We start from the raw sequence: 8,499 nt of genomic DNA, 5'->3' as shown, positions 1-8,499 counted from the left end.
TGGAAAGAAAAAAATAGTGTTCTTCCTATAAGATCCAGACAGAAATTCAATGTAATTAGTGAGATCAAATGTACTCTTAACTTATAAATGGGTTACTCTCAGTATATAAAACATATAGGCATGTATGTTATACATACAAAGTAAGAAATATAAAGAGATGAAAAAAGAAAGAAAAAGTGTTCTTCCCTATAAGATCCAGACAGCAATTCAGTGAATTAGCAAAATCAGGTAAAAGGTCTGAAGAATTTCAGTTTTGGCAAATACCTTTCTAAAAAATATCTAGGCTATGAGAGTACTAAATTTACATTTTAAGAATTTAGTAGAGGTTTCCATTTAAACATTCACTGAAGATGTTGTGGTCTTCTTAATATGCACAAAAGAAGACTTTTAGGGTCTGTCAAAAAGAAACACAAAAAGTCGCTCATTTATAGGTGGTTAGTAATCACTTCTTAATCAAATGTGTGTAGTGCAGAGAATCAAATCCCAGACCATCAGTGTTTGAATATGTTTGATGAAAGATTCCAATGAAGGATCTGAATTCTTCCTAGGTCTCAGAGGGAATGGGGCAGAACATAATGGCAAATGAGGGGTCAGCCCCAAAGGTGGTGGGTCCAATCTTAACTCTCCATGTTAAAAAAAACCACACCAAATGTTTCTATAGCATTCTGCTGAATTTTCTTTATTTCGAAGCCCAGGTCTACTTGAAGGGTCATGTAGCAAGTGACTTATACTATGAACAGTGACATCACATTAAGAGACAATCGTTAGATTCTTTCACTAGGCAAAGAGCTCACATCTTTGGAATCCATGAGTTGGTATTATTTATGGGATACCTGAGATGTACCTTGCTCCGATTAACATTACCATGCTACTCACTATAAAAAAGCCCAAGGGTAGACTACAGAAGTTACTAGGGTCACCACTTTCCGAAGACTGAGTTGTAACCCAACCCATTGACTTTATCACAGCTTTCTTCCATGTAGAGTAACGAATTTCACTTTCCTCAGCGTTGATCTGGGGTTCAAACCGCTCCATCATAACCGCTGACAAATCCTCGGGTTGGAGACTCCAAACATCAACTCCTTCTGCAGCCCCTGCTGCCATGGCAGCTCCCAGGGCAGTTGTTTCAGGCATTGAGGATTTCACTACTGGAATATACAGAATATCTGCTTGTAGCTGCATAAGAATTTTGTTGTTGGTCATTCCTCCATCTACCTGTAAATGACTGAGTGGAATCCCACAGTCGCGGTTCATGGCATCCAAAATCTCCCGGGTTTGGAAACAAACAGCTTCTAATGCAGCAAAAGCAATATGGCATTTATTGGTGAACTGAGTGAGCCCACAGATGATCCCTCTTGCACTGGGCTCCCAGTAAGGTGCATATAACCCTGAAAACGCAGGGACGAAATAGCAGCCATACGATGTACCTACTTCTTTAGCAAGTTTTTCTATTTCCTCTGAGCTCTTTATAATTCCAAGATTGTTTCTTAACCAGCGAATAACAGCACCAGCTATAGCTACAGAACCTTCCAATGCATAATACACTGGTTTGTCTCTGCCAAGCTTGTAAGCCACTGTGGTCAGAAGGCCATGTTCAGAAAACACACACTTATGGCCTGTGTTACACAGTAAGAAGCAGCCTGTTCCATAGGTATTTTTGGCTTGTCCATCCTGGAAGCACATTTGTCCCACCAATGCAGCAGACTGGTCTCCCAAACACCCAGATATTGGGACACCTTCCAAGACCCCAGCTTTCATTAGGCCGTAGATCTCAGAAGAACTCCGGACATTTGGAAGAATTTTCATTGGAATTTCAAAAAATTCACAGAGCTCTTTATCCCACTCCAGAGAATGAATGTTGAAAAGCATTGTCCTACTTGCATTGGTTACATCTGTACAATGGACACCTCTGTTGGTCCCTCCTGTCAAACTCCAAATAAGCCATGCATCAATGGTCCCAAAAAGAGCTCTGTCTTCTTCAACAGCCTCTTTCACTGTTCTCACATTGTCAAGGAGCCAGCGAAGTTTCACAGCACTGAAGTAAGTGCTAAGTGGAAGGCCTGTCTTAGACTTGACAAAGTTATTATTTCCTGGAATTTTTTTACTAAGATTCTCAACGGTAGACTGGGTTCTTAAATCAAGCCACACCACAGCATTGTAGAGAGGCTCTCCAGTTAACTTGTCCCAGACTACAGTGGTTTCCCTTTGGTTACTGACACCAATAGCTTTTATGTTGGAAATATCAATATTGAGCTGTCCAAGCTTCTCACATGTTTTCTCTATACACTCATAGACAGACTGCAGAATTTCCTTAGGGTCTTGTTCCACCCATCCTTCTCTTGGAAACTCTTGTTTTATTTCCACTTGATGATGACTAAGTAGTTCGGCTGTTTTTGAATTGAAAACCAAAAAGCGCGTTGAGCTGGTGCCCTGGTCCACTGCCCCCACCAATGGCCCCAAAACTGCTTTCTTCGCGGCTGCCATGAAACCAGCTTCCGGTCAGCGGGTATTGCGTCCAGTTTCCAGGGAGACGGTGGCACGCGGGGGAGGGGCAGGTGGTGAGACAGAAGGCAAGGAGGTCGGCTACAAAGGCTGAATGCCGGAAACCCATTCTCTTGATCCCTACCTCTCCACTGCTCTAGCTCCTGTCACTTTTGCTGCTTTTTCATCTTCCCCATCACTGTGGTCAGCAAAACCCAGGTCTCAATCTCTGACATCCTTTCTTCTCTATATACTCTGTCTCCTTAGAGGTTCTCATCAAGTCCCCTGCCTTGACATACCATCTTTACGCTGATGACCCCATAACTTATATCTATAAACTTTCTAAACTGAAGTCTTGCTTAAACATCAGTTTTATATATAGCCAATTGCCTAACTCAGTTATCCCCTTGGATGTCCAAAAGGCATTCTAAATGTAATATGTCCAAAAACAGGCATTTGTCATCCTCATCATACATGATCCTCCAGAATTTTGCCCACATTAGTAAATCACAATATCCTTCTTCTACTTGCTTAGGACAAAAATCCAAAGACATATCATCTACCACCATTCTCTCATACAGCACATCTAATCCATCTGCAAAAGCTATCATGCCTTTATTCAATATGCATCTCAAATCCACCACTATTTACTGCTCTACTGCTATTACCTAAATACAGTTTTCATATCTCACCTGAATAATTGCAAAAGCAATTGATGTTTCCACTTCCATCTTTAACTTAAAAGTCACTGTATAATTGAAAGCAGTTACATCCAAATGTATCAGATTAGGTCACTCTTCTGCATGCTCTATGATTGCATTCCATCTTATTCAAACTAATACTTAGAATCCAGCATCTTAATGTTGTCTGAAAGGTGCCATGGAATACAGCCTACCTAACTTTTCCCTTCTGCAACATCCTATTCTTCTGCTTTAGCCACAATACACTTCTTGCTCCACAACCTAGGTTTGAAATCATTTTCTCCCAGACTCTTGTTTAATTCATTTATCTCAAAAATTATTATAAGCATTCCTTATAAAAGAACAAATGCAAAGTTGTGACTATTTATTATTTCCTGCTTTCTTTTTTTTTTTCTTTGCCCTATAGACTTATCAACACAGCTAAAAAATTACCTAGAGTTATTTCAGATTTGAAAGATCCTACCTCCTTCCTTCTTTTCTTTCTTTCCTTCCTTCCTTCCTATCTTCCTATCTTTCTTTCTTTCCATTTTTTTTCAACCAAACTTCTCTTGTGAGAAGCAGTCAAGTTAGAGTGAGAACAGGATTTGTTTCAGCAGGGAAGAGCATTAATTGCTTAGGGTAAAGGACTTAAACTGAATAGTCCAGGCAACTTCTCATGTGAAGAAGCTCCCAGGAGTGAGGGCCAATTTAGCTTCCTTCCTATCTCAGACAATTGACATAGGGTATGTTATGAGAGAAGGCACTGAGCAAATATCATATTGGTCTCTAGGGTAGCCCAAACCTATGCTCCTGTTAAAATCATAGTTTGTACTGTAAACTGACTTTTCATAATACCAGAGCTCTTTATGAAATTCAAAAGGTAACTGAGTTGCATCATTGACACTCCTCACTGTTAAATGTTTACTTTTATTAGATTCATTTAAAAAATAGTAATGTATCATATTATGTTTTGCATGGAGGAATGGAAGTTGATTTCAAATATCAAGGCCTACAGAGAATAAGTACATGGAGGAGAAAGGGAGGGTCATATTAGGCTCATTTAACAGTATTCCATTCAAGCATGTTCTACTTTCCCTCAGGGCATGCTTATAAAGATGGTCCCTGCTGAGTTTAGGTCTACACATCACTTGTTATATCTAGAGGGAGAGACAGTTAATGATTTTACATACCCCTTGCTGTGAACAGAATCATATGTCTTCTCAATCAAATGATACAGATAATTAGTAATTCTAATAAAGACTCAAGCTTGACAAATTTTACAGAATTGATTTTAATTTGTTTGCAGCATGTTTAAAATTCCTGAAGTTTTAAGGCAAACTTTATCAATACAAAGTCTAATGGAGAATAGACTTGACCTTGCTATTATAAAATAGATCTTAATCCAGTGGCTAATGTCTAACTCTAACTCTAATGTCTAACTTTCATCTTTGGAATCAGATTTTAGATCTTCAACAGTTTAACTTTTTGTTTTCTAGTTTTCTCACCTATGAAATGGAAGTATTTTGTTAACAGAATAACAGTTAGTAATTAATAGAGAAAACATACAACAAAATTAAAAGGATATGAGTTTTGTAACTATTTTATTATGCCCTAAAAATTTCATTTTATTTTGTACAGTTGTATAAATGACAACTATGTAGCACTGAGTTTAATTAGTTTTATTAATGTGTATCTTGGAGGAAAAAGTATATAACTTTATCAAAGATAATCCTTAAATCACTTAAAAGGTAGGATACCTTTTTAAGAAGATACAGTGTACAAATTAAAATTTGTTAGGCTAGCATTCTTGCATTTCATGAACTGTAAGAAATTTTTTTTCAATGGATGGTGGAAGGATTTCTGATCAAGTAAATTACAGAAGCATAAAGCATTGCCTTAGATAATTCAGTACAATAAAGATTTTAAGCATGTAAGAATCCCTGCAGCATTATACATGGGTTTATCTTTGTTTAAATCAGAATTTCCAAAAGTTATTTCATTATAGCATATATCTATTTATATTATGTCCTCTTTAGCAGGACATAGTTTGGCAAACAGAGGTAAAAACATAATTGCTTCTTTGATTTACTCTAAATACAATACTATAGTAATTATTATTGAAAACTTTTATTTCCTTTTATCATGATGGGAGAAAATGGAAGCATAGTTGTTCAAGGTATTTTAACACCTTTTTTAACACAAGAAAGAAAGAATTGCTTCATTATTTTCCATGTACTCTTTGAATTATTTTTGATTCTTATTTCTACAGAGTTGTTTCATTCTTAACTATGATTTTTGCAATAAAATACAAATAAAACACAACATGACAAAATTAGAAGCATGCTATAAAATCACTAGGCCACCCCCACCACTAAATATGTATTAATAATTTAAAGTCACTGTCTTGGTAAGACACAGTGACTATACCTTTGTTCTATATGTGGCTAATTTTTAATGATTTTGGATTTATGAAAATAAGCACAGCATGAACAGTTGGGGCAAGCTGCACATAATAAAATATATGATCTGTTTCAGCCTATGTTATTTTTATATCATCCTGGATTATTCCTCTGGAAATTCACATCTCTTATTATTTTGAATTTGCCAATTAACTACTGCATATTTTGAAATCTCAAATTCCAAGGAAGTGGAATAGGATATTTTCAAATGCATACTAAATATATCTGTGATGCTAAACCCTGGGCTTTATTCTATAGTCATATGACTATTATACATTTTTTAAAATGTTCATTTATTTAAGAGAGGGAGAGAGAGAGAGCATGAGAGAGTGTGTGAGCAAGGGAAGGATATAGAGAGAGGGGGAGAGAAAGAATCCCAAGCAGGCTTCATGCTCAGAATGGAGCCCAACACAAGGCTCGATCTCAAGACTGTGAGATCATGACCTGAGTTGAAATCAAGAGTTGAACACTTAACTGACTGAGCCACCCAGGGACCCCTATAATGATTTTTAAAAACCAGAATTGGGGTTTTATTATAAGGACAGTGAGAATGTGTATAGGAATCATATATAAAAGTGGCTGGGAGTGGAGAGAGACCCTAAATCTAGGACTATCCCATAGCAGTTCAGCAGTTAGGAAAAGGCCAGCTTACCGTAAGAAAGACCCATGAGGTGGCATTCTGTTAGGTGAATGTAGGCCTGAGTCTCAGTGCAATGACTTCGTCTGTAACTGTAAGAAGACTAGTAACAGGAATGATGGCCCAGCTTGCAGTTCTTGCATTCAGACCCCAGAGGATTCCAGGACATTTGTATCAGTGAATACCTATTGGAATGTAGAGAAACTTATATCTGCAATTTGATGTCATCTTACGGCATATTTGTGCATCCTGAACTAAACAGATAAAATAGTGAACACTGCCATCATTTGCTATTTTCAAATTTTAAAGTTCAGCTCCACAGAGTTTTAGAATGATGTAATCTTATTGCTATGTGACAAAAAATTATAATTCACACATGCTTTGTTTCTTTTTGATATTTTAATTTTGTACACCTTTGTGTAAATTATTATGACCTTTTCTGAATGACAAGGTCAAAAGTTCAGAAAATCTTTTGCACTGTAAAGAGAAGTAGATAACACAAGTATAACTGCTTCAGAGTTTTGACCTTTTAATAATTCAGTACTGAATTTTAAGTTAAAAATAAATAAGAGGTAGCAGAAATAGTCAGTTATACTGGGGCATATAAACCCATGGAAATGTCCACCTGCAAATGCATACTCTTGAATTCTAACAAAATGAACATACATTGAGACACTTGTCTAGATTTCCTGGCTAAATAAAGATAGTTTTGAATTGAAATGAGAGGAACTAAAGAGATATAAAGAAAGGCAAAATCCTGTAACACCATTAACAAAAAAGAAAATGACAAAAAGGTGGTTTTAGTAACAACCTGAGATGCAAATTTGCATTGAGTAGCAAACAGGAATTGATAGTAAATGCTGAGGAAGAGCATAGTGTACTAGAAAACAAAGAATAGTAGACGTTGGTGGCAATCACAAAAGAGACAAAACAATCAATATACCAAGATATACTGAAAAGGGGAAAATGGAATGAAAAGGAAACAATAACCCAACAACTTTTCCACACACAAAAATACTTACACATATGTACAACTATATGGATACATGTATTCATTCCATTTACTCAATCCAGAAGAAAGGAAATTATTCTTTAATTATTTTGATTATTTTAAAACTCTCATCTGATGATTATTGCTTCAGAACTTTCTCCTGTCCTTGCTTTTCCCAGAATTAGTCATAACCTCTCTTGTAATATTTTTATCATGAAAATGGGAATGTTTTTGTAACTGTTTACTATAAACGTAACCCTTTAAAATTGTTAAAAACATCTCCACACTACATAAAGACAAAAATAAAAATCTCTCTTCATACCACCATCCAGAGAAAATTGCTGTTCATATGCAAAATATATTTACTAACTTTTCTAATTTTCTTTAATTTGCATAGGTATGTATTTTTGTACAGAAATAAATTTTAAATCTCTACATTTATAATAGGATTAATAGGTGGGGTGCCTGGGTTGCTCAGTCGGTTATGTGGCCGACTTCAGCTCAGCTCATGATCTCACAGGAGTTCAAGCCCTGCATCAGACTCTGTGCTGACAGCTCAGAGCCTGGAGCTTGCTTTGGATTCTGTGTTTCCCTCTCTCTCTGCCCCTCCCTTGCTCACGCTCTCTCTCTCTCTCTCTCAAAAATAAATAAACATTAAAAAAAATTAAATAGGATTAATATGTATTGCATAGTCCTTTTCTCAAGTGAAATTTGCCTCATCTTTTTTTTTTCACATCAATTCAAAATTCTCTATGGCATTTCTCCATTTTATGGATATATATGTGTGTGTGTATACATATATATATATATACATATATATGTATATATATATATATACACACACACATATATATACATATATATATACATATATATGTATATATATATATATATATGTATATATATATATGCTTATTCCATTTTGGTTACAATAAAATTGCCTTAATGCAATTAATGTACTGTATGAGCATGTGATATAGTTGTTAAACCCTTCCTTTGGGATGAATTCCTAGAATTAGTATTGTCAATGAGTAGGCATATTTTACATGCATATTTACCAAGTGCCTTCCAAAAATTTTATACCACATTCTTTCAGTCTGTTAGATTAACTGTTTCTTAATAATCTCAACAGTGGAAGTTTCATATATGTATTTAAAATCTGTCATCTTTCATGATTTTTTTCTCAGTGATTTATAAGAGTTTTGCATATGTTAGACATGAACCTTCTCTTTACCCCTTATATTGCAAATA

At 35.7% G+C, this 8,499-nt stretch overlaps 1 protein-coding gene across 1 annotated transcript; it reads right to left on the bottom strand.

Annotated features, from left to right (window-relative positions):
• Nucleotides 1-663: 663 nt before the first annotated feature.
• Nucleotides 664-2,518, bottom strand: LOC125938703 (glycerol kinase-like). Its single transcript, XM_049654012.1, has one exon. It carries the CDS (start codon nt 2,482-2,484, stop codon nt 823-825), a length of 1,662 nt encoding a protein of 553 aa, XP_049509969.1. The 5' UTR covers nt 2,485-2,518; the 3' UTR covers nt 664-822.
• Nucleotides 2,519-8,499: the final 5,981 nt, after the last annotated feature.

Source organism: Panthera uncia, assembly GCF_023721935.1.
Source record: "Panthera uncia isolate 11264 chromosome B2 unlocalized genomic scaffold, Puncia_PCG_1.0 HiC_scaffold_24, whole genome shotgun sequence".
Taxonomy (NCBI): Eukaryota; Metazoa; Chordata; class Mammalia; order Carnivora; family Felidae; genus Panthera; species Panthera uncia.
Note: the sequence above shows the minus strand (reverse complement) of the source record. Positions and strands in the feature narration are given on the sequence as shown.

What these genes read in the sequence shown, in the direction of transcription:
- LOC125938703 (XM_049654012.1), bottom strand. Translation starts at nt 2,484, where the DNA reads ATGGCAGCCGCGAAGAAAGCAGTTTTGGGGCCATTGGTGGGGGCAGTG.